We start from the raw sequence: 26,671 nt of genomic DNA, 5'->3' as shown, positions 1-26,671 counted from the left end.
AATGCTAAACAGTCTCTAAAATGATTATTAATCACTGTACCTATGTTACCATAATAAAATAACATTTTTAAAAGCTACAGCTACATGAAAATAGTTTACGACAGAAAGTTTAGTATAAATAAAAGTGGGATGCAAAATTTGACCAATTTCATTACTATAAATTGACAAAAATTGTGTAGACATGTGAACAAAAGAAAGTTCTCAAAAATGAAAACCAATAACCATTTGATTTCTAGAGCTCAACCATGTATTCAATAAACACATACTTGGCACCTTCTACGTGGCAGGTGGCAGGTAGCAGGGCTAATGGTAACTTTTCTTCATTTTGAGCACATTATTACCATTTCCATCTGAGGGTAAAATCAGTCAAAGAAAATCACTAGCCGGGACTTAACCAGGAAATGTGTGGAAAGGAAAATACTGGAAGCTTTTGGCAGACTTCTGTGAACACAAGCACCCTCTTGCTTCTTGGGAAGAATTCCAGGACTTGGGAAAGGAGAGGTAGACGCAGCAGCAATGAGTGCACCTCAGAGGAAGGTCTGGGTAAAGGAAGTGGGCTGCGGTGGCCAGCGGCCTGGCTACAGGGGGACCTGCACAATGAATTGATTGTTTTTCCCACCTGATTTTTCAGGATGCCATCCTTCAAAATCGTGAGCTCTGGCTGTTGATCAAAAAAGAATTTGGATTTTGCTCTAAAAGTCAATATAGGACCTGGCAAAAAAAGCTGGCAGAAGATTCAACCTGGCCTCCCACCAACAGGACAGATTATTCAGGTGATGGCAAAAATGGATTCTACATCAACAGAGGCTATGAAAGCCCTGAAAAGATTCTGGAAAGGAAACTCAAATTGGGAGGCCAACCCACAGAACAGCATTTTTGGACCAGGCTGTAATCAGGAATGTCATACATGCCCAACAGCATTGCCTTCTTTCCCCAAAATTAACGCATTGTGCAGAAGTGATGATAGTTTCCCCTTATCTTTCCTCTCTCAATTCAAGGACTCAAAACATATTTTCAGTGCATTAAACCTTGCAGCAAAGGACCGTAGTTAGGCTTATTCTGACTGTATCCTTTATCAGTGAGAGAAAGAAATTCATTTCCAGCATTATCATTTCCAATAAACTGCATTCATTTTGCATAGCATTATTTTATTTAAAATGAACAGCTTTCATGGTACTGTAGTCAAATTAGTAGTATGAACATCAATGGAAAAAAGAAAAATTGAGGCAACATTTGGCCTTTGAAAGTTTTACTAATACATTGTCACAGTTTACTTGAATCTTCATTTGTGAAGAACATTTACATATATATCTTTTTTTTTCCCAAGGTTACAGTTCCTCTTTTTGTTTTTCTTGTATGCTTCTCATAGAGAAACAAGAAATGCAAATTCTTATTAAAACAATCCCTCTGTATTTACATTTTGTTTGCTTTTTAACCTTTTCTTGTGATCACAGCTCTCTGGAGAGTAATACTTTCTAAAATGTGTAATAATTAGTGGCTACCAGTAACAAGACAAACATTTTAAAAAGAAGAGCTTTTTAGCTTATGATTATAAACTATACATCAACCTAAAAAAGATGGTAGTCCAAATTCCTTGAACTGACATCTGCATTTAGTAATGACTTTTAGAATGAAAAGATTTGATATATTATATAATATTTACATAGCATAAAAAGATTTTTTTAAAAATAGATTCAATAATGGTATAGGCTTTTCCCCCCAGGTTTTCCTACAACCTGTAAGGTTTCTGGTGGATGATGATCTTTATTTCATAATTTTTATTCTTGGAATGTGATAAAGCTGAACTCCATTCATGACTGCTAAAAATATGCTCAGAGAAAGGTTTAATAGCCTTGAGAAAAATCATTTCATAAAAGCACAATGAGGCCGGGTGTGGTGGCTGACACCTGTAATCCCAGCACTTTGGGAGGCTGAGGTGGGCAGATCATGAGGTCAGGAGTTCAAGACCAGCCTGGCCAACATATTGAAATCCCATCTCTACTAAAAATAAAAATAAAAAATTAGCTGGGCATGGTGGTGGGTGCCTGTAATCCCAGCTATTGAGGAGGCCGAGACAAGGAGAATCCCTTGAACCTGGGAGGCGGAGGTTGCAGTGAGCTGAGATTGGGCCACTGTACAACAGCCCCAGAGACAGTGTGAGACTCTGTCTTAGAAAAGCACAATGAGCATGATATCAAATAATCACCTATAGAAAAAACAAGCTTCACAGTCTTAAGCTGGTCATCATCAAGAGTAATCATTTTTTATGGGAAACTGATGACTAACTTTGTGAGCTTACCTCTAAAGGGTGAAAACTACTGCACCCTCAAACACTACCAATGTGAATATGACATATATTTAATTTAAAAGTGCATTTGTGACATTATCTAGCACGGACAGTACTGTCTTCTGGAGTGGAGACATCCAGAGTTCTCTAGAAAGGCTGCACTTGAAGCTCTCAGGAGGTTCTTGATTTCAATTTTGCTCCTTCTCCCACTGGTGGGTGTAGTCATTCTACCACACCTAATTCTCCTGCTTTGGGATAAGATTTGCTCTACGTAGGCATCCTTTAGAAAAGTAAGCATACCTTGGGAAAGGTAACACATGCTACTGCCAGTCTCATCTTAACTTGACAATACTAGAAAACTGTTTTGGTTGTTGTTAACTATTACTTGGGAAGAGGCATAAAAGGAACAGAGACTTGAATTTAGAGTAAAAATGAAAGCGTAATTTTAGACATTAATTCCTGATAAGAGACACTCACACCTCCCCAGAAGACCAGTGGAAGAAGAGAGTGTTTAGGGGTTACTGGAGACAGAGTTGGTGCCATAAGAAAGGGAAAGAATTCATGAAAAAGAAGGGAAGAGATACAGGGTCTCTGTGGCTCTGAGTGCAGCAGGCAACTCCTTCTATTATCATTATTATTAACCCTGCAATTAGCTTGTTGAGTATTTCTGACCCTGGGGTAAAATCTAAATCAATTTACTAGGAACAAGACTTTCACTGAGGCTTCTGTTTAGTTACATTAGCTACTGTATTCCTAGTTTTCCCATTGCACCATCCCCCTAATATTAACTTGAATATTTATTTAATGGCAAGCTTCTGATGATAGCATAAGATGGATGTCATTGGCTGTTGGTGTGGTTTATGGAGTCGTGTTACAATGTCTGATGTAATCCTAGGTTATAGAGAACTGCACTCCACCTTCCCCTAGCTGCTGCTACCAAGGATTTCACTGCAACAGCACTAAAATGCAGTTTCTTTAATTCAGCACATAAAAAAATGAGAGAATAAAATTATGACACTCCTTGACTTGTAGTAAAAGTCTTAAGAATATGGGATATTGTTTTCCAAATATGGCACTTTAAAAACAAACATTTAATGATCTCCTGTCAAGGTTAAAAGGTCAAATCCCTGAAATACTTCAAAATCCAAAGGGAATAATATGTAAGAAATAACAGCCCACTCTTACTTGTCATGTCCTCCTGACAAGCAAGTAGATTCCACAGAAATCATGGCAACTGAAGCCCTGGGGCAGACAGCCTCTCCTCTTCCCATCCACCCACATCTACACAGGTGCAGGAAGATGAGAGTACATCCCCAAAAGGCTTGTAAATTAGAATCCCTCGAACTGCCTAACCAAAATGCTGAATTTCCCAGTTCCTTTTCCAACAAGAAAAGAAATATGAATTTAGATGTCAACCCTAACAATTTGAGGTTCTTAAAATTTCTTTCAAAACCATATATAAATAGTGTTTCATCCCTCTGGCAAAATGGCCACCCTCAGGGAAAAGGAAAATAATACTTACAGTAGAAATAAAATGTGATGTGATTTTGTTAAGATCTTCTGCTGGCTCACTCAAAAGATTTCCTGTTCAAGCTGCCACAGCAAATCTATGCTAGCAGAGGAAAAGAAAATCTCACTGGTTCAATGATAAGATAATATCAGTAAGCAATTTATTAAAGAGCCTGCCATCCATTATAGGAATTTGGAACAATAATGATGCACTGAAAATAAGTATTCATTCCAGGTTTTTTTTCCTCTTCCCAAATTCCTTCAACATCAGTATTTCTCCAGTAAATTGTTAATAGTATTTTGCTTTTTGTCGTTTTGGAAACAAGCCCAGGAACGAGAAGGCACCAACAGCAGCTGTCACAAACCCAACGGTACTTATTGCTCGGTTAGCCTATAAGGAAACAAGAAGCAAACAAAAAAACACATCATATTCTAAAGACATCTCAGTGTCCTAAATGAAGCTTCAGCTTGTTTCCTAAACTGAAGATCTGGTTCAATGTACAATGGATACGTTTAAAGTTCAATACAAAATTAAAATTCTACTTAAAGATGAAGAAATAAATTTATAATTTTTATGCCAGAGGTGTAGATACATACACGAGTATATATTTCTCATATTTTTAAAGCACTCGGAGTTTACAAACTCATTATGAACACAGTTCCTATTAATCATAATAGTACACTGGTGAGAGTGGTAAATATACCATTCCTGTTTTGCAGAACTTGGGATATCATAAGTTGTTTGCATGAGATCATACCACCAAGATGTTTAAAGATAGGGTGAGTCTTCTAAACCCCATGTTCTTCTCCTGTGCAGCTCCTGTCCCTTAAATGAACACTTTGGGTTGGCTGGGTCTACACCAAGGTTAAGTATCGTGTGTGTGTGTGTGTGAGAGAGAGAGAGAGAGAGAGAGAGAGAGAGAGAGAGAGAGACAGCGCAAGCGAGCGTGTGTGTCTCTCTCTAAGGAATGTTTATTAGCAAAATAATTCAGGGATGTCATCTGTGCTAAATACACATAAGCTCTTATTTGGAAGACACAATTTCTCTTCTGATAAACAAACTTCAAAAAAAGCCAATACTGATGTTAACGATCATGTCAAAATTAATTTCTCATGTAGACAAACCACTCTCAAGATCAACTGTCTATAAAGGAATTCAGACATTTATAGCTTTAAGGGTATTAATCATGATGATGATGAGAGAACTAATGAATATTCATGGTTTTCTTGGCACTCAACTAATATTGCCTTCCATTCAAATGGATTTGAGTGCAATTTTATGACCCAAAGGTCACATTCAGACACTTCAGAATTATCAGGTACTCTGAAAACATTTGTTCTCTCTGGGATTTAAGAATCAGGTCTTTCAAATAAAGCAAAATATTTTTCCCAAATGACTCTGGGGAACCAGTCCAAGAGCTGGAAAGCCTAACCCAGGTCATATTTCAGCACGCCCTCTGTCTAACCACAGCCTTCCGCCATGGAGCCTGCCACCCACATATTACTGCAATATGATGCTACCTCCCTAACTGCAGCTTCCCTGTTAGGAACAGGCACAAGAGCCAGGGCCAGGAAAGAGGTACCCAACAGGAGCCTTAGCTCCATGTGTTTGCAGCATGTGTTCACTCCACTACACCATCCTGTGGTAGGCAGAGACTAGACCTCTAACTGTGACCCGGTGTCTCTGCTCTAATCCCCAGATGCCAGGGAGAATGGTAATGGCAAACAACTTGGTACTAGCCTTGACACATCCTGTTTTACTTTATAATTTTTATTTTATTGGATTTGTTTTTTATCTATTTTATTTATATTTTAATTAATCATTACCTAAGTTATCTCTTAGGAAATAATAGGAATTCACTATAACATAGAGCTACCCAAATACCATATTGAGCGTAGTGGGGGAAAGAGGCAGAAAGATGCAGGATATAAGACAAAATCCCAAAGAAGGGGGAGAGTCACTAATTAAACAGTGATCAAGCCCAACCCTAGTATAATTCCAGGCAGATAGTGAGATCCCAAGAAGCTCTAATACAGAGAAATATGGTAGTCAACAAAAAATTACAAAGGTGCAATCAGTGTCTTTAAACAGAAGTGTCAAATGATAGGAGAGTACAGCCCTTGGAAAATGTCAGGATCCTATAGATAGTGTGGCCCCAGCTAGGTGCAGACCTAACTGACTAGGTATCCTTCAGCCACAAGAAACACAAGATGCTAATGAGAGCCCACAAATTTAAGAGGTCTGGTTGGGTGATGGGCAACCTGATCCCAAACGAAAATCCCTAGAGATGACACAGGCCATGACCATAAAGCCACTTTAAGCAGTGCATACAGATTCCCCAATCCCAAATGTTCATTTATTTCAAGTCTCATTCTAGATCAGGAATTTCACGTAATTGGGACAATCCATTGGAGTCACAAGTGATGGGATGTGACATGCAGGATTACAACATCTCAGGATGTTCTTGGTGAACCAGCATGAACAACAGCTTTCACTTCACAGCTTACTTTGGATTATAAGATCACCAAACGCAACTCTGCATCCTTTATCCTCTACAGGACTTTCTGTCCATGGGCCATAATAAAGACCTCATTCTGGGGATCTGTACCTGGCCTAATAAAACATTATCTGAATCTGGAGTGGCTGTGTCCAGACAGCAGTGTAGCGAGGACACAGATGTATGGCAAGTTTATCAAAATGCTTTTCTGAAGCACTCCTAAGGCTGTGGTCATATGCACTGAAGCACCATCAGGATGTGTTCATCTGTTGCCTCATCCAGGCCTATTGAAAGGTGTGGGCCATCTTCAACAAAGGTAGAGACATTTTAATAATTTGCTCAGTCTATGAGAGTTTAAAATGTTCTTAAAATTTTTGAAAAATACAAAAACTACAAGACACAAGAGAAAATATCTCTAAAAGACAAATCTGATGAAGGAATGTTATTACCTAAAATATACAAAGAACTCTTAAAATTCAACGATAAGAAAATGAACAGCTGAATTAAAAAATAGGCAAAAGATTATCAAGAGACACATCATCAAAGATGGTATGTGAAGAAGCATACAAAAAGATGCTCAACATTATATGTAACTAGGCAACTGCAAATTGAAACAAGATGCCTATTAAAATAGTTAAAATTCAAAATACTAATAACATCAAATGCTGGCAAGGATATGGAGCAACAAGAACTCTCACTCATTGCTGAGAGTGAGAAATGCAAAATGGTACATTCATTCTGGAAGATAGTTTGGCAGTGTCTTATAAAACTAAGCATATTCTAACCATATTATCTAGCAATCACGCTCCTGGGTACTTACCCAAAGAGCTGAACACTTATGTCCACACAAAAACCTGCACATGGAGGTTTGTAGCAGGTTTATACCTTTTTTTCAGAACTTGGAAGCAACCAAAATGTCCTTCAGTGGGTGAATAAATAAACTGTGATTAATCAAGGAAGTAGAGTATTATTCAGTGCTAAAAAGAAATAAGCTATCAAGCCACAGAAGTACATGAAGAAACCTTAAATACATATGATTACATGAAACAAGCCAATAGGAAAAGGTTACATACTACATGATTTCAGCTACATGACATCCTGAAAACTGCACAACTATGGAGAAGGTAAAAATAATTCAATGCTTGTTAGGGATTTGCAGAAAAGGAAGGATGAATAGGTAGAGCACAGGAGGTTTAGGGCAGGAAGATTATTCTTTATGATACTATAATGGTGGACTCTGTTATTTTAAATTTGTCCAAACCATAGAATTCATGACACAACCAGTGAACCCTAATGTAAACTATGGACTTTGATTGATAGTGTTAATGTTGGTTCATCAATTTTCACAAAGGTATGGTAACGATGTGAGATGTTGATGATGGAGAAGACTGTATTCAGTGAGGGAAGAGGAGAGAATTCTATACTTTTAGCTCAATTTTGCCATGAAGCTAAAAACTGCTCTAGAAAATTGAATGTATTTTTTTCAAATACAGTAAGGCACAAAGAAAAAAAAGATGAAAATATAATCCTATCCTTCTTACCTTTTTTAAGCATTACTAGTTTTTAAACTTGAAAAATACATAGCCATTCCCTAATAAAACATTTCTAAGCTCAAGAACTCTTAAGTTTAAAGGGATTCAAAAAGCTAATCTAATATTAGTTATTATTGGTAGTAATACTATTATTATAGTAGTAAATAATCCAGTTGCTGTTAAATCAAGATTTTATTGACTATACTAACAAAGATCTACAAAATTCCTGGACACTATTGTGAAAAGTAATATCCACCATGGGCATGCCATTTATTGGGATGGATAATACAAAATACAGTATGCTGAGAGACCTCAAATATCTCCATAATCTTTCAAATGACTTGTATTGATTAGAAGACTGATAAACAGTGGGTCCAAGGACACTCAACTAATAATGGTGAAGATGGGGTTCTCACTCAGGTCCATGAACACCAAAGCTTAGGTAGGCTCTTAAGGCTGTCACTGCATCTTCTTCATCAGAACCTGCCAGAAACAGGTTCTACTATTTGTTGAAGAAAAATTCATTTTTCATGAGTCTTGGGTCTAGATATGAAAGGTGAAATGATGATGGACTACAAATTATAGTCAAGTAAGAAGATGGCTCTAATCTCTTTTTAACATTTTTTAAAATATTGGTTATTTTTAACCACTTTATTGAAGAATGACATGCAAAAAGCTGTAGATATTTAGTGTATTCAACTTGAACTTGGAGATAAGTATACCCCCCATGAAACCATCATCACAATCAATGCCATAAACTTACCCATCACCTCCAAAAACTTCCTCCCACTCCCTTTGTTGGTTTTGTTATTTCTTTTGTTGTTGTTTTTCCTTTTGTGCTAAGAATACTTAACACAAGATCTACCCTCTTAGCAAATTTTAAAGTAGGCAACATAGTATCATTAACCAGAGGCCCCATGCTGTACAGTACATCTCCAGAATTTATTTCTTTCATAACTGAAATTTTCTACCCTTTGACTAACATCTCCTCATTTCAAAAATAAAATAAGTAAACAAATAAAAATTGCTTAGTTAGCACAGTGATCAACTTTGCCATTAACAAAGAAGAAGAGGAATGGAACCTATCCCCTATCTAAACTGTTAATTTTCAGTGCAAAAGTGAGCAGGAATTTGTGTGTACCCTCTATGTTCTAGCTCAAAAGCAATTATTGTTATGTGTGAGCAGAACATTCATTATGTTAATACATTTCCTAATGAGAATGAATTTCCAATTATTTCCTAATGAAAACAAATATAGCCTTTCATTATGTTCTATCTCCCATTTTCCCAAACCTTTTGAAAAATTTTTTTGGTATCTAATTAGCATGCCACATATTTACCTGCTGAAATAATGTAGTTCAATGCTTTTTAGTATATTCCTAGACTTATTCAACAATAGCAATTTTGAAACATTTCATCATTCCGAAAAGATACCTCTTATCTTTAGCAGCCTCCCCTCACTTGCCTCAACCCCCTCAGCCCCAGGCAACCACTAATTTATTTTCTGTCTCTACAGATTTCTCTATTCTAGGCATCTCATATCAATGAAATAATATCTAGGCATCTCATATCAATGAAATAATAACATATGTAGTCTTTTATGACTGACTAAGTAGGCAACTTGGCATAATGTTTTCAAGGTCCATACTGTAGCATGTAGCAGTACTTCAGTTCTTTTACTGCTGAAAAATATTCCACTGTATGGATATACCCATTTTGTCTATCCATGACCCATTAGATGGATATTTAAGTTATTTCTACATTTCAACTATTAGAAATGATACTGCTATAAACATTCATGTGCAGGTTTCTGTGTGGACATATGTTACATTTATCCTGGATATATATCTAGGATTAGAATAGCTGAGTCATATAGTAATTCTACATTTAATTTTAGAGGAATTGCCAGACTGTTTTCCAAAGCAGTTATATCATTTTACATATCTACCAGAAGTGCATGAGAGTTCAAATTTCTTCACTTCCTTGCCAACACTTGTTATCTATTGAGTGTGAAGCAAAACCTCACTGTGGTTTTGATTGGCATTTCCCTGATGACAAATATATATTTTATTTCCCTGATGAAAAATATACTTTCTAGATATCTGAAAAGGGTCCAGTATCCAGAATACATAAAGAAAACTTACTAATGAACAATAAAAAGGCAAATAATCCAATTTTAAAATGGGCAAATAGGCCAGGCACAGTGGCTCACCCATGCAACCTCAGCACTTTGGGAGGCTGAGGTGGGCAGATCACGAGGCCAGGAGTTTGAGACTAGCCTGGCCAACATGGTGAAACCCTGTCTCTAATAAAAATGCAAAACGTTAGCCAGGCATTGTGGCAGACATCTGTAATCCCAGCTACTCAGGCAAAAGAATTGCTTGAACCTAGGAGGCAGAGGTTGCAGTGAGCCCAGACTGCACCACTGCACTCCAGCCTGGGCAACAAAGCAAGACTCTATCTCAGAAACAACAACATCAGAAAAAAAAAAAAAAAAATAGGCAAATAATCTTAATGGGCATTTCTCCAAAGGTGATATGCAAATGACCAATAAGCATATAAATTGATGTTCAACATCATTAGCCATCAGGAAAATGCAAATCAAAACCACAATAAATCTGAATCTTGGGTCTAGGGCAAGACAAGTAGGATTTTGAAAAATTAGGCTCAAGAAGTGAAGGGTTTAGATAACACGAGGCTTTGCTAGCCTTCTTATAGATGCCATTTTTCCAAGCTTTTGTGAAAAGAATTATAACCTCATTTCTTACTTAGGATAGAAATGGATAACTGATCCGTCATTTCAAAATACTGGAAATCTTCAATAAATTTGAATTATTAAAATATTATGGTATTATTCTTCAAATTTTCAGTTAGTCTTTTTAAAAGTTTTCATAGTTAACAATTCCCTGGAGTTTAATCTACGAAATTATTGTTCATATTTTAATATTTTAAGTGAATACTTTTATATGTATTTTGGATGAAGAGAAGTTTGATTGTAGTTTTATATATGCATTCTCTTCTATCACCTTAACACATCTTTAGTTTACTAGACTGGTGGGACAACAGGTAGGGAAAAGACAATTAAGCATGCCGTTAGTAAGAAATCTGTCATACTACAAAACAGTGGTAGTGACTGACAGAATTGTAAAGTATTTTAAAAATAAAGTCAATTAATCTATCAAAAGTCATCCAAAAGCTCAGTGAATCAAAGGATTTACTTAAAAGCACAAAATCTCATTGAAATTAGCAATTGCGAGGGAAGAGTAAACATTCACAAACCCACTAAGATATGTCATTAGTTAGCCTCTGTTCACCAATGAAAAACAATTTAAGAACAATAATCTGTGATACTGGTAAATAAGCTCTCTCTCAAACTTAAGTCAACATCCTTTCCATCATATTCTTTTCGGTATACAAGGGCACTGATTTGAGACTACTGTATGGTGAAGTAATAGGAAAAAACGAAAGACTAAAGATAATAAGACTGACAGAATGCTATGGTCTTGATTCTACTTCAAGTACCTTCTAGCCCCAAATTCATAATATCCATGTCTGAGTCTCAGTTTGGTTAACTTATTGCAGGACTATGGACAGCTAAAGTCCATTCCATGTCCTTCAGTATTCTCGTATTTTCGGGTTCTTTTCATTTGGATTGAGACCTAAGACCCTTATCATAGCCAACAGTTATTCTTTTCTCAATGGGAGAACATCTCCTAAAGAAAACTTACCTGCTCTGAAATTCCTTCTCCATAGCGAAGCAATGTCACAAAATGCTCACAGTTGTTGACAAATAAGTTATATGCCACCTCCTGTCCAATTACAAACTCTGACCGCTTTATGACTTCCTCCACAGGGAGAGGGAGATACATTTCATCATATTTATTGTTTATTCTGTATGTGTCATTTCCCACGACATCCTTCAAGAGCTGCATTTTCACCAAGGCCTTGGTGCTGAATACAGACTTAGCACTTGTAAATGATGCAGGAATGCCATCTATAAAGGAGAATTCTGGTCAGTAAGGTACGGTGACCCAGTTCAATCAACTCTAATGCCATCTAAAGACTTTGAAAATGTTGGCATTTCAACTTTTGTTTTGGATTCAGAGGGTACGTGTGCAAGTTTGTTACATGGGTATATTTTGTGATGCCAAGATTTGGAGATGGATGATTCCATCACCCAAGTAGTGAGCAGAGTACCCAATACATAGCTTCTCAGGTCACACCTTCCTCTCTCCTCCCTCTAATAGTCCCAGTGTTTATTATTCCCATCTCTATGTCCATGCGTACTCAATGTTCAGTTCCTACTTATAAGTGAGGACATTGGGTATTTGGCTTTCTATTCCTGCATCAATTTCATTAGGATAATAGCCTCCAGCTCTTCCCAAAGGACATGGTTTCTTTTCATGGCTGAATAGTATTCCGTGTGTGTGTGTGTGTGTGTGTGTGTGTGTATGTGTGTGTGTGTAATTGTCTTTATCCAATCCACCACTGATTTAGACTGACTCCATGTCCTTCCTATGTGAATAGTGCTGCAATGAACATTCAAGTACATGTAGTTTTTGGTAGAATGATTTATATTCCCTTCAGTATACACCCAGTGATGAGACTGCTGGATCAAATGGCAGTTCTCTTTTAAACGCTTTGATAAATCTCCAATCTGCTTTCGACAGTGGCTGAACTAATTTACATTCCCACCAACAGCGTATAAACATTCCCTTTTCTCTGCAGACTCAACAACATCTGTTATTTTTTGACCTTTTAATAATCACCATTCTGACCAATGTGAGATAGTATCTTATTGTGGTTTTGATTTGCATGTCTATGATGATTAGTGATGATGAGCATTGTTTCATATATTTATTGGTTGCCTGAATGCCTTCTTTTCAGAAGTGTCTGTTCCTGTCTTGGCCCATTTTTAAATTGGAGTGTTTACATGTTGATTTATTTAAATTTCTTATAAATTCTGGACACTAGACATTTGTCAAATATATGGTTGTCAAATATATGAATATTTTCTCCTATTCTACAGGCTACTTACTCTGTTGATAATTTATTTTGCTGTGGAGAAGCTCTTTTATTTAGGTCCCACTTGCCAATATTTGTTTTTGTTGCAATTCATTTTGGAGACTTAGACATAAATTCTTTGCCAAAGTTGGTATCAAGAAGGGTTTTTCCTAAGTTTTCTTCTAGGATTTTTATAGTTTGAGTTCTTCATTTAAACTTTTTGTCCATCTTAATTTTTTACATATGGTGAAAGGTAGGGGTCCAGTTTTTATTCTGCTACATATGGCTCACCAGTTATTCCAGCACCATTTATTGAATAAGAAGGCCTTTCCCCATTGCTTATTTTTGTTAAATTTGTCAAAGGTCAGATGGTTTCAGGTGCTTGAGTTTCTTTCTGGGTTCTATTCTGTTCCATTGGTCTGTGTGTCTTTCGGTACCAATACCATGCTGTTTTGGTTACAATAGCCTTCTAGTAGAGTTTGAAGTTGGGTAACGTGCCTCCAGCATTTTTTTTTAAGTTTTTGCTCTTCAGGTTCTTTTGTGGTTCCATATAAACTTTGGAATATTTTTTCTAATTCTGTGAATAATGGAATTGGTAGTTTGACAGAAATAGTGTTGAAGCTATAGATTGATTTGGGCAATATGAATATTTTAATGATATTATTTCTTCAAATCCATGAGCATGGAATGTTTTTCTATTTATTTGCCTCATCTCTGATTTATTTTAGCAGTGTTTTATAGTTCTCCTTGAAGAGATCTTTTACCTTCCTGGTTAGATACAGTCCTAGGTATTTTATTTATTTGTGGCTATTATAAATGGAATTGTTTTTAATTTGGCTCTCACCTAGAATGTTACTGTTATATAAAAATGCTACTGATTTTTGTATACCAATTTTGTATCCAGAAACTTTACTGAAGTTGTTTATCAGTTCCAGGAACCTTTTGGTGGTGTTTTTAGGGCTTTCTAGGTACAGAATCATATATTCAGCAAAAGGAGGTAATTTGACTTATTGTTTTCCTATTTGGATGTCTTTTCTTTCTTTCTCTTGCCTCATTGCTCTGGCTAGCACTTCCAGTACTATGTTGAACAGAGATACTGAAAGTGAACATCCTTGTCTTGTTTCAGTTCCAAATGGGAATGGCCCATTCAGTATGATGTTGGCTGTGGTTGTCTCATAAATGATTCATTATTTTGAGGTATGTTCCAACCCTCTTTATCATAAAGCCATGTTGTACTTCATCAAAGGCTTTTTCTGAGTCTACTGAGATCATCATATGGTTTTTGGTTTTCACTCAGTTCACATGGTGAATTGTATTTATTGATTTGTGCATGTTGAACTAATCTTGTATACCAGGATTAAATCTACTTGATTATGAATTAACTTTTTGATGTGCTGCTAAATTTTGTTTGCTAGTTTTTTGTTGAGGATTTTGGGATCTATGTTCATCAGGAACATTGGCCTGAAGTTTTCATTTTTTGTGTGTCTCTGCCCGATTTTGGTATCAGGATGATGCTGGCTTCACAGAAAGAGTTCAAAAGGAGCCCCCACCTCCTTGAGTTTTTGGAATAGTTTCAGTAGGATTGGTCCCAGTTCTTTGTACACCTTGTAGAATTGGCTGTGAATCCATCTGCTCCAGGGCTTTTGCCAGTTGGTAGGTTTTTATTATTATTACTACTGATTCAATTTTGGAACTTGTTATTGCTCTGTTCAGGTTTTCACTTTCTTCCTGGCTCAATGTTGAAAGGTTGTATGTTTCAGAAATTTGTCCATTTCCTCTAAATTTTCTAATCTGTGTGCATAGAAGTATTCATAATAGTCTCTAGGGAGCCTTTGTATTTCTGTAGGACTGGTTATAATGTTATCTTTGTCATTTTTGATTGCACTTATTTGGATATTTTTTGTTATACATAGCAGTCTATCAATCGTTTATCCTTTCAAAAAAACAAATCCTTTGTTTCGTTAATCTTTTGTGTGGATTTTTGTATCTCAATTTCTTTCTATTTTTCTCCAATTTTAGATTTCTTTTGTCCTGCTAACTTTGGGATTGGTCTGTTCTTTTTTTTCCTAGTTCCACTATGTACAATGTTAGGTTGCTAACTTGAGAACCTTCTAACTTCCTATTGACAGTGTTTAGTGCTATAAACTTTCCTTTTAACATTGATTTAGCTGTATCCCAAAGATTTTCGTAAGTTGTATCTCTATTTTCATTAATTTCAAAGAACTTTTTGATTTCTGCCTTGATTTCATTTTCCACCTGTATTCTTCAGAGTTCCCTAGAGGGACAGGACTAATAGATGTATACATAGAAGGGAGTTATTAAGGAATATTGACTCACAAATCACAAAGGGAAGTCCCATAATAGGCCATCTGCAAGTGGAGGAGCAAGGAAGCCAGTCTGAGTCCTAAAACCTCGAAAGTAGGGAAGCCAACAGTGTAGCCTTTAGTCTGTGGCCAAAGGCCCGAGAGCCCCTGGCAAACCACAGTTGTAGGTCCAAGAGTCCAAAAGCTGAAGAACTTGGAGTCCCATGTTCAAGGGCAGGAAGCGTCCAGCATGGAAGAAAGATGGAGGCCAGAAGACTTAGTGTAATCCTTCCATGTTCCTCTGCCTGCTTTTATCCTTGCCTCACTTGCAGCTGATAAGATGTTGCCCACCCAGATTGAGAGTGGGTCTGCCACTCCTAGTCCACTGACTCAAATGTTAATCTCCTTTGGCAACACCCTCACACACACACCTAGGAAGAATACTCTGTATCCTTTAATTCAATCACATTAACACTCAATATTAAGTATCACATATCGATATTCAGGACCACACTGTTTAATTTCCACATTTTTGTATAGTTTTGAGAAATCTTCTTTGTATTCATTTCTATTTTTATTATACTGTGGTTCAAGAGGGTGATTGGTATGATTTCAGTTTTTTTTTTAAATTTATTGAGACTTGCTTTATGATTAAGCATGTGGTTAATCTTTTTCAAATAAATATTATATTATGACCAACTACCCTGCAATAAAACATGTCCAGATGTAAGACTTTTAATGGCTGTTACAGATGCTATTATCTTTATCTATTCAACACCAAATCCCACCATTGCCTATTTCTTCCTGGAAACAACTGTCTGGGCCAGTCATACTATTTCATTCTCTTGGGCACAGTGATAGTCCAGCAATGAACATAGGACTCATACTGGAGCCATTGGAGTCTGTCTCCATGATTCTTTAACTGTAACAAGTAGTTACAGTTAGCTCTTTCGTGTTGGTTCTAAATAACCTAAGAGACAGAACCTAAAGCTGCTTATGTCATCAGTTCAGTTTTTTAAAGAGACATAGTCTGGGAAAATGAAGACAGCATATAGACAAAAATACAGATGTGTGACAGGGAGTCTAAATAGTGGTTAAACCCCTAGACATAGGCATCTCTGAGGCCAGCACCACCTCTACTCTTCCTGCAGTTTCCCTCAGTGAAGCAATGAAGATTCCTCAGTAAAGAATACTAGATAATATTATAATTAATAATACTGCATGATATTTATATTATGTGGCTAAATCATAATTTAACTTTCTCCTATTGAACATATGCCATTAGCTACTTTTTAAACCATTATAAATGACACAGAAGTGAATGTCCTTGTACAGAAATGTTCGTCTACGTCTCTAAATATTTTCCAGAATAGATTCCTAGAAGTACAATGACAGGGTCAGAGAATATAAACCCTATGAAAACTTTCAACACATCCTGTTATATTGCTTTTGTGCAAAACATTCTCAATTTATATTAACATCAACAATACATTTATGTTCATTTCACTATATTCTTAACACTGATTGTTATCACTTTTTAACCTTTGCTAATGAGACAGGCATGAAATCTTTCATTGGTTTATTTCACAATTCCTAGGCCAGAAAGTTGAAATTTTTTCAAAAGGTATATTAGCTTTTGGTTTTCTTCTTTTACAAATTGTTCATAATTCTTTATCCATTTGTTTGTTAAGGTTTTAGTGTTTGCTGCCCCTTGACCTGGGATAGTATTTCTCCAGAAAGCATTTGACTGGTTTCTTTACCTCTTTTAAGTTTTTCCTCAAATGTCACTTTCTTATGAAATTTTCCTGACCACTTCACTTAAAATCACAGCCCCTCCACCCACCACCACCCGCCGTCAGCACTTGTCATCCTACCTTCTTATTTTTTCTGTATCATTTATCACAATTTTAACATTTCTGTAACTTGCTCATGGTGTCCCTCCTTACTAAAATATAAACTCCACCATGCAGGGAGATGCCTATCTCCCCCAGCACTTAGAGTAGCATTCAGAACATAGCAGGTAATCTATAAATAGGTGTTGAATGAATCAAAATAACCTATTTGTGCGATACATAAAGACATTTAAATATTTTCTCCAGCTGGTTGTTTACTTTTTAATTGTGATTTTAAATTCAGAGGTTTTAAAATTTAATGTGAATTGGCCTTTGTGATTTCTTCAATGCTGCTTTGGTTTTAGAATATCCTTCTCTAAACCTAGACTACTTGGATTTATCTACTTTTTATATTTTATTTCAATTTTGTTTTATTATTTCACCCATGATTCCTTCCTGTAACAAGAACACTAAAAATTTGCTCCCAGGAGCCACTGGAAATAAATCTCACCTACAGGAGCTATGTTGATAACGTAACCATCACCCAAGTACAATGCCCAGTGCTGATAGCCAGGACGGAACACTTCGATCAAGTCTCCTGGGTAGGGGTTGCCAGGGTAGGTCAAACTGAAACAATCATTAAACGCCATCTGCAATGACAAACACAAAGAAGATCTAGCTGATACAACTTGCCAAAAGAAAATCAGTTTAAGACATTCATAAAAGCAGAATGATACCGAATTTCTTGAGACTACATTCCATATTAAAGACTTAGAATCATGATCCTGTCCTTTTCTTTTAATGATTCCAACAATGAGTGATGTGTGCACAAGGGGACAAGTAGAGAAATAATTTGTCTTGTATTACTTAATTTTCTATAGTAATGCCTCTTGTTCTGATCAATTTCAGAGCCCCTTTATAATAACAAGCATTCTATAATTTTCTCTTTAAATATAGAAATGCATGGATAATATAACTTTCTCAGAATTTTAAAATATCAAGGATTAAATATTAAAATATGCCCTATTTAGGATAAAAAGGAGAAATAGAAAAGTAAATTTATAGTATCTGTTTACTAAGTAAATGCTCAGTCCATGACTATACTAAAAGATATAAAAAAGTGTTTCTATGCTTGGACTTACTTAGCATAAAACAGTCAGAATTTAGGATCAATAAAATCAGATCAGAAGTCTTTCAGCCTTTTATACAGTAGTATAGTAAAATCAAGGAGCAGAGGTATAGGTGGATGCTAACGTTTAATATTCTGTGAATACTAAAGCTCTCTGCAAAAATACCATGTATTACAAAATCTACTCTTCCATTTCATTTAAGCAGAGTTGGTTTCCAGGCTCAGATAGATGGTTGTCCAGCCAGATGTTCAAATTAATGTATGACATGGAATATTTCTTTCTTGTTTAAAACTTTACTGTGTGGTGTAGCAGCTATAGGTACTCTGGCTTGTACCCACTAAGTATCAGTAAATGTCCTTTGTCATTATAACAATCATAAATGCCACCACAGATTTTCATGCCTCTCCTTCCTGCCCCCCTTATTGTCAGATTCCTCACTTACTGATTCCAGAAGCCATGCTAGGTAGTCAACAGCAGAAGCAAGACAACTTGGAAGGCTGGGGAGTTCATCACATTGATGAACATGTTTGAAAATTCTAAGTTTGGTAATTTTTTTTTAAGTTAACACTTTGAGAAAGAACATATAAATATCTGACAGTTGATTCTTATGGAAGGTTACATTTTATTTTATATGTATGGTATAGAAGCAGAATGACTCAGCAAGAGGAGATTATGTACATCTATCAACTGTAGGAGGATTTAAATGCTGTATCTATGTTGAATCTCTAATTGACAACAGGGTGTTCCTCATCATTTCGCTCTAATGCAGCTATATATGCTCATTTACAAAATAAATCCAAGTGCCAGAAATAAAAACTTCCAAATCATCTAAATTATAATTATAATGGCAGAGACTAAGGACTTGGGAATACAGACTATCAGTTTTCTGGCAATTTAAAAGTCTTTTTTATAACAATTAATAAGAGAAGGATGTTTTCCCAAGTATTTGTATGCATCTGTTGAAAACTTCAATCATCACACTGTTACAGAAATGTGGCCAAATGTAAGCTGTCCATCTGTTGAAAAATAACTATTAAAACAACTTTATGGAAATCATTAAAGTCTAACCACCCTCTCAAATATGTTTGTGTATTATTAATATGGCAGTTCGCAATTTGGCCACATGGGTATTAAAAGGAAAAATAGATAATACACTGTGATATAAACAAACACATTTCCTGTGAATAGGAATCAGCAAGCACACAAAGCTGCCTGCTAGGATTCCCAGATGCAGCCAAAGTGTATAATAATAACCACAATTTGAACAGGGAGCACTTTCTAGTTTAATTTTTTTCAAATGCACTATCTCAATCCTATATAATTGAACACACACACACACACACACACACACACAAAACTATTGGAGTGTGTTATGCTATTATTCCACTTTACAGATAAAAAGCTAAAGTGGCGAAGACCAACTTTTGGAAAATACCAACTGAAACCCTAATATATAAACTATGAAGGAAAATAACTGGACTAGGTATTAAGACATGAGCTCTCCTCTTTGTTGTCTACTTGATACTTGTTAGTTCTGTAACTTTGGGCAGGTCACTGGAACTGAGTCTGTTTCCTCATTTTGAAAATAGGTATGAGCATTTAAGCACGATTTTGTTTAACCTCAAAAAACTGCTGCAAGTAAACCCTAGGGAGCTGGTAAAAAGCTGCTGCAAGTAACCCTTTGGGAGCTGGTAAAATACTGTTGCAAATGCTCTGTGAATTGGCAAGAGCTAGACAGGTGGATGATAAGACAGAGATTGAGATTGGTACATGGTTTGTTTATGTAGGATTTTAGCTCCTTATGCTCTCTTCCAGACATAATAATTCTGTGAAATAAATGATTCAACTGCAAAATTCTAATATATTTAATAAATTTTCAATTTCTGACATATAAATTTATTCATAAACTGTTGATTTCATAAATTCTATCATATTTATAAAGAGAAACATGATTTCACATGAGTAACCCCTCAATAAACTAACAAAGGAGACTGAAAGCTAATACGCAAGTTGAAAAGTGAGCTACAATCCTGAACACTTAGAATCACAGTAATGGACTACAGGAAGGTACTTTAGATATTATCTAATCTAAGGGTCTCCAAACTTGTTTATAGGAGTGGGTACCATGTCAAAACACGTATCAGATAGAACCATAAAAAACACAAAAAGCAGCACTTCCCTGGATGAAGTCAGGGACAGCATGAGAGCCCTACTCACTCCTCACCCACATTGCTGCTCTTAATGAAGCTTCCTGGGACCCCAGAACTTCTAGGAATGCAGCTTAAATGACATCCATCTAGTCCTAGTCCAATCTCCTCATTTTTTTAGACAAAGGAAACAAAACCAGGTAGGTAGTTTAACTAGTCAAGGTCATCCACTATTATATAAAAGATTTTTAACAATTGGTGCTGAAACTATTGGACATCCATAGGCAAACAAACAAACCAAACTTGATCTAAATTTCACACCTTACACAAAAATTATTTCAAAATGGATAACAGACTGAAATGTAAAAGTAAAGCTATAAAATATAGAGAAAAACATAGGAGAAAAATTCTTAGGGTCTAGGGTAGACAAAGAGTTCTCAGACTTGATACCAAAAGTATGATCCTTACCAGGAAGAATTGGTAAATTGATAGTCCTTAAGATTTAAAACATTTACACTATAAAAGATCCTGTTGAGATGAAAAGACAAGACTACAGAGTGGGAGAAAATATTTGCAAACTACATATCTGTGAAAGAACAAGTGTCTAGAACATATAAAGGACTCCCCAAACTCAATAATAAAAAAGCAAACAATACAATTAGAATGTAGGTTGTATGGTTTGGATATTTATCACTGCCAAATCTCATGTTGAAATGTAATCACCAGTGTTGAAGGTAGGGTCCGGTGGGAGGTATTTGGATCATGGGAGTGTATCCGTCATGAATGGCTAGTGCCAACCCCGTGGTGATGAGTGAGTTCACCAGAGACCTGGTTGTTTAAAAGAGTGTGATGCCTCCCATCACCCCTTGCTCCCATTCTCGCCATGAGTACACCTAGTCCCCCATTGCCTTCCACCATGATTGTAAGCTTCATGAAATCCTCACTAGAAGCAGATACCAGCACCATGCTTCCTGTACACCCTCTGGAGTATGAGCCAATTAAATCTCTTTTCTTTATAAATAACCATCTCAAACATTCCTTTATAGTACTACAAACACTAATAAATACAGTAGGCAAAAGAATGAAGACCCGTTTCACCAAAGAAGATATACAGATGTCAAGGCAAACATTAGTCATTAGGAGAATGCAAATTATACCCACAATAAGGAAATCTCAGCAAAGTAAGTGTCATAGGAAGCTATCCCTTCTCCCATAAACACACTAAGGAAACACCTACACACAGATCGATTATCTCCAAAAGAAAGTCAGAATCCAGCTGAAAGACTCCTACACCCTAGACAATGAAAAAAATATCCATGTCAAAGTTGGTAGGAAAAGTAAAGCTACATTCATCCACAAACCCCACCCTGTGCACAGTCTAATAATCAGGAAGGAAACCCCAACTCCTAGCATGGTCCCAAGGAATAAGGGGCTTGTGCCAAACACCTAATGCTCAGCTTTTACCATCACTTTCAAAGGGCTTGGCTCTTAAATCACTGTGTCTGAGAAATCGTAGGGACAACATATTGGAGGATTTCTCTCAAACACAAATAACAAAGGGAGGTTTTAAACCTTGCAAGCTCTCCCTGGAAAGGGTTTGGCTGAATCCTCTTCCGGTAGTTCAATGTGGTTCTGGTCTCTAATATGCCAGCATCTGGGAGCCTATATAGCAAACAAAGAATAAACCTCTTCGAGCCTAAACAAGGACAACATTCCCACCTTCTTCCTTAGTTTGTTCTAGTGACAATTCAAGCCATACAATTTCTCAAAGGAAAGAGGTTGGAGGCCTCTTCTAGAGAGAACAGGAAAGATGGTACCACCCTTTCATCATGCTTTCTTGCCTGGTTTGCTCCTGAGATAAATTCCTGCAATCTCTCATGAGAGCTAAGCTGTTGGGGAGGGTCTCTCCATGCCTGAGAAGCAAAAAGGGCATTCCTGGATCTTTTTCCCTGGCTTGCTTCTATGATAACTCCAGACTAGAAGACTCCCCTTGCAAGAAAGATCTGAGACTTCTTGCTTGAACAGGAGATAGGCACTCATACTTTCCCCTGCCTGCTCCAATAACAATCCCAGCCCAGTGATTTCTCTGATGAAAGAAACTGGAGACCTCTACCACCAAGAATGGGAAGGATGGTATTCCCACACCTTTTCCCCTTGCTTGCTCTAGAAATAAACTCCTTTAAACTCCAGTTGGAAAAAGGTGAGGGGGAGGGGGTTTCTTCACGTATAAAACGTAAAGTGGGCACTCTTTGCCCCTTCCTTTATGGCTTCCTTTAGTAATAACTCTAGACCTGAAGTTTCTCCCTGATGGGAGGGTGTTAGATTTCTGCTTGTTCAGGAGGAGAGCGGTCACTCCCCCCATACCTTTTTCTCTGACTTGTGCCAACAAGAAATCCAGATCTGCAGACTTTCCCTGAAAGTAGTTTCTGCAGACATGGAGTGCGCTAGTTTTTATAGCCTTCATGCAAGGGACTGGCTCCTAGTCTGGGAGTTGACAGAGCTCTGCACTTCTGAGTCTCCTAGACAACAAAGAACAAAAAGGTGGGTTGTTTTTTTTTTTTTTTTAACTTGAAAACGTTCAGCAGCAGTCTCTCAGGGTTCAATGTTGAGCAGTCTATAGAGAGTATAGGCATCCGCCTCAGACATTCTCCTTGTTATAGGGCAGAATGAGTGGGAGATTAAACTCTAGCACTAAGCTTCTCTGCAAAGAAAAAAGAAACTGGAACACATAACACCTCAGTCTCTCCAGCTGCATTTCAAGGGACTGGCTTCTGCCCCACCTCTCTCAAGGCAATGACTTGAAACTCTTTAATTTGGGTAGAGGGGCACTAAGAATAAAAATAGAGTTTACAAGCACAAAGAAGTTAATGGCTTCTAAAAATCTTTGACCAGGCTGATTGGAAAGGAGTATCTCCTACACAAGACCAGTCTTGCAAGACTAAGAAAGGTGGTTCTTTTATCTAATGTACAGAAAACAACACAGAGAATGGAGGAAAATGAAGAATCATAGAAACATGTTCCAAATAAAAGAACAAGATAAATATCCAGAAACTGACTCTAACAAAATGTAAATATGTGATTTATCTGATGGGGAATTCAAAAGGGCAGTCATAACAATGCTTATTGAGGTAGGGAAAGCAATGCATGAAAAAACTGAGAACTTCAGCAATGAGACGTAAGATATTAAAAAGTACCAAACCAACCATCAAACTGAATTATATAAAAACTAAAGTGAAAATTCCAATAAGGAGGTTCAACAGTAGAATCAATCAATCAATCAAGCAGAAATAAGAATTAAGAATTAGCAAACATGAATACAGGTCATTGGTAAATCATAACTTGAGGACTGAAAAGAAAAAAGAAGAAAAAAGAGTGAAACAGCCTAAAAGACTTAGTAGATACCATTAAACAGAATATGTGAATTATATACATACAAGAGAGGGAAGAGAGAAAGGAACAGAAAATACCTTCCTAAGTGTGGGGAAGGAAACAAATCCAGATCTAGCTCAATACACACCTAACAGGATGAACCCAAAGCAAACTACATCAAGACACATTATAATCAATTGTGACAAGTTAAAGACAAAGAGAGGATATAAAAGCTGTAAGAGAAAAGCAACTTGTTAAATAAAAAGGACCCCCCCCCCACCATCAGATCTTTCAACAAAAACCCTGAAAGCCGGAAGGGAATAAGATGATATATTAAAAGAGCTAAAAAAAAAAAAAAAAACCTGCTATCCAAAAATACTATATACTCAGCAATCCTGTCCTTCAAAAAGGAAGGGAAGAAGGGGAGCTTTAAAAAAAAAACTTTTCAGATAAACAAAAGCTGAGGGATATTATCACAACTAGACCTGCCTTATAAGAAATACTAAAATACTTGGTCTGTATACCTTCAGTCTCTGGTGGAGTGCCTGGCACAAATAACTGCGGAGCAAATGTTCACTGAATGAAGGAATAAGGAACCCAAGCCCAGAGAAAACAATGAATGACTTTTTCCAGCACGAGTCATAGTAATAATCCCGAATGCCAAGGGAATCTCACCCTCCAAGTTTCCAAAATCTACTATAATAATAGTTAGTTGCACTATTACTCGTGTTCACTTCAGTGAGGACAGTAGCTTTCAAAAGCCTTAAGCAGGCCAGACGTGGTGGCTCAAGCCTATAATCCCAGCACTTTGGGAGGCCGAGGCGGGTGGATCACGAGGTCAAAAGATCGAGATCATCCTGGCCAACATGGTGAAACCCCGTCTCTACCAAAAATACAAAAACTAACTGGGTGTGGTGGTGCGTGCCTGTAGCCCCAGCTACTCGGGAGGCTGAGGCAGAAGAATTGCTTGAACCTGGGAGGTGAAGGTTGCAGAGAGCCGAGATTGTGCCACTGCACTCTAGCCTGGCGCCTGGCGTCAGAGTGAGACTCTTGTCTCAAAAAAAAGAAAAAGAAAAAGAAAAAAAAAAAAAAAGCCTTACTTAGATTGGGTTTCTAGTCCCAGCTCTGCCACTTAACAGCTGTGTCACCTAGGGAAGCAAGTCTCTTGCCCTGTGGACTCAGATCCCCCGTTTATACTGGGGATCTGGAGGAGACTGGATTAGATCTGCTGTTCTCGAAACATTTCAACTTTTCCCGCTCGCCAGTTGGTTAGAACACGGTTGGCTGCCGGGGCGCCTCGAGGTCCCCCCCACTCCGCCCAGCACACCTCACTCTTCGGCCAGGGTCGTCTTCTCGCACCAGGAGGCGGGTGCGTGTGTCTCGGGGTGTCCCTTGGCCTCGCAGCTGCCCACCCCGCCGCTGGCGGCCGCGGGACGACTCCAAGCGCGCCAGGGAGAGACCCGGGAGGCCGGCGCCGGCCACCACTCAGGGCCGCCCTCCAGGGCCAGCGCCAGCGCCAGCGGCGCCACGCGGAAACCGGCTCGGCCGCCCCTCCGCGGCTGTGGGACGCCCGCACGCCCCGGCGCTCACGCGCAGGCCCCTGCGTCTGGGCGCCGCCCAGCCGGCAGGAGGCGCCAACCATCGGGTAGTCGCCCGCTCTGCCCGGGAGGCGGGTGTCGGTCTCCCAGCTTCGCGAGCCCGTCGAGGGCCTGCCTACCCTTCCGCGCTCCCCGACGCAGCCGCCTCCGCGCGCGCGCGCGCCCAACGCCAACGGTCGCAGCACAGCGGCGGCCGCGTGACCCAGGGCGCCGCCCCCGGCCCCGTGCGGGCCTCGCAGGCGCCGCCGCAGCCAGCCTTTCAGGGACCGGGCGTCGTGCTGGGGCTGCGGCTGCAAAGCTGATCGGTTTTGCGGTGCTCAGGAATGTCCGGCACACCCGTCGTCAATACAGGTACACCCATCGTGAATACACCGCTCTAATAGCTCAACACAAATTCCCGGGGACCCAAGGGGTCCTGCTTACCTGCGCCCCAAGAAAGCCTCTCAGTCTTTAAGTCAGCAAAGTTGGGGAGGAAGGACTGGCCCTAAAACAACCTCACTGCTTTTACATACACACACACACACCCCCCTCACTGCTTTTACACACACCCCTGCTTTTACACACACCCCTTACTGCTTTTACACACACACCCCTCACTGCTTTTACACACCCCCCTCACTGCTTTTACACACACCCCTGCTTTTACACACACCCCTGCTTTTACACACACCCCTGCTTTTACACACACCCCTCACTGCTTTTACACACACACACCCCTCACTGCTTTTACACACACCTCGCACTGCTTTTACACACACACACACCCCTCACTGCTTTTACACACACACCCCGCCCTGCTTTTACACACACACACCCCACACTGCTTTTACACACACACACCCCGCACTGCTTTTACACACACCCCGCACTGCTTTTACACACACACCCGCACTGCTTTTACACACACACACCCGCACTGCTTTTACACACACACACCCGCACTGCTTTTACACACACACACCCCTCACTGCTTTTACACACACACACCTTGCACTGCTTTTACACACACACCTCTCACTGCTTTTACACACCCTCACTGCTTTTACACACACACACCCCTCACTGCTTTTACACACACACACCTCGCACTGCTTTTACACACACACACACCTCACTGCTTTTACACACACCTCACTGCTTTTACACACACACCCTCACTGCTTTTACACACACACACCCCTCACTGCTTTTACACACACACACCTCGCACTGCTTTTACACACACACCCCTCACTGCTTTTACACACACCTCACTGCTTTTACACACACACCCTCACTGCTTTTACACACACACACCCCTCACTGCTTTTATACACACACCCCTCACTGCTTTTACACACACACCTCTCACTGCTTTTACACACACCCCTCACTGCTTTTACACACACCCCTCACTGCTTTTACACACACACCCCTCACTGCTTTTTTACACACACCCCTCACTGCTTTTACACACACACAC

At 38.4% G+C, this 26,671-nt stretch overlaps 2 protein-coding genes and 1 pseudogene across 7 annotated transcripts in view; 2 read left to right on the top strand and 1 right to left on the bottom strand.

Annotated features, from left to right (window-relative positions):
- Positions 1-1,416, top strand: part of ATP13A5 (ATPase 13A5) — a 123,537-nt gene extending 122,121 nt beyond the window's left edge. For all 5 annotated transcript variants that reach the window (XM_074404707.1, XM_074404708.1, XM_074404709.1 and 2 more), the window contains one exon: positions 632-1,416. In XM_074404707.1, coding sequence (XP_074260808.1) covers positions 632-892 — 261 coding nt within the window. In that variant the 3' untranslated portion in view covers positions 893-1,416. The remainder of the gene's footprint in view (positions 1-631) is intronic.
- Positions 1,417-3,927: 2,511 nt separating this feature from the next.
- Positions 3,928-26,000, bottom strand: PLAAT1 (phospholipase A and acyltransferase 1). 2 transcript variants are annotated; one of them, XM_039478822.2, is made up of 4 exons: positions 25,633-26,000; positions 17,477-17,615; positions 11,555-11,820; positions 3,928-4,187 (listed from the first exon to the last, which is right to left on the bottom strand). In XM_039478822.2, exons 2-4 carry the CDS (start codon positions 17,613-17,615, stop codon positions 4,086-4,088), a joined length of 507 nt encoding a protein of 168 aa, XP_039334756.1. In that variant the 5' UTR covers positions 25,633-26,000; the 3' UTR covers positions 3,928-4,085. The 2 variants fall into 2 exon arrangements, with proteins under 2 accessions (XP_039334756.1, XP_003927071.2); XM_003927022.3 differs by lacking the exon at positions 25,633-26,000 and adding an exon at positions 24,939-25,401.
- Positions 25,457-26,671, top strand: part of LOC101044264 (L-lactate dehydrogenase B chain pseudogene) — a 159,997-nt pseudogene continuing 158,782 nt past the window's right edge.

Source organism: Saimiri boliviensis, chromosome 8 (genome assembly GCF_048565385.1).
Source record: "Saimiri boliviensis isolate mSaiBol1 chromosome 8, mSaiBol1.pri, whole genome shotgun sequence".
In the NCBI taxonomy this organism is placed as follows: domain Eukaryota; kingdom Metazoa; phylum Chordata; class Mammalia; order Primates; family Cebidae; genus Saimiri; species Saimiri boliviensis.
This window is presented reverse-complemented; position numbering and strand designations above follow the sequence as displayed.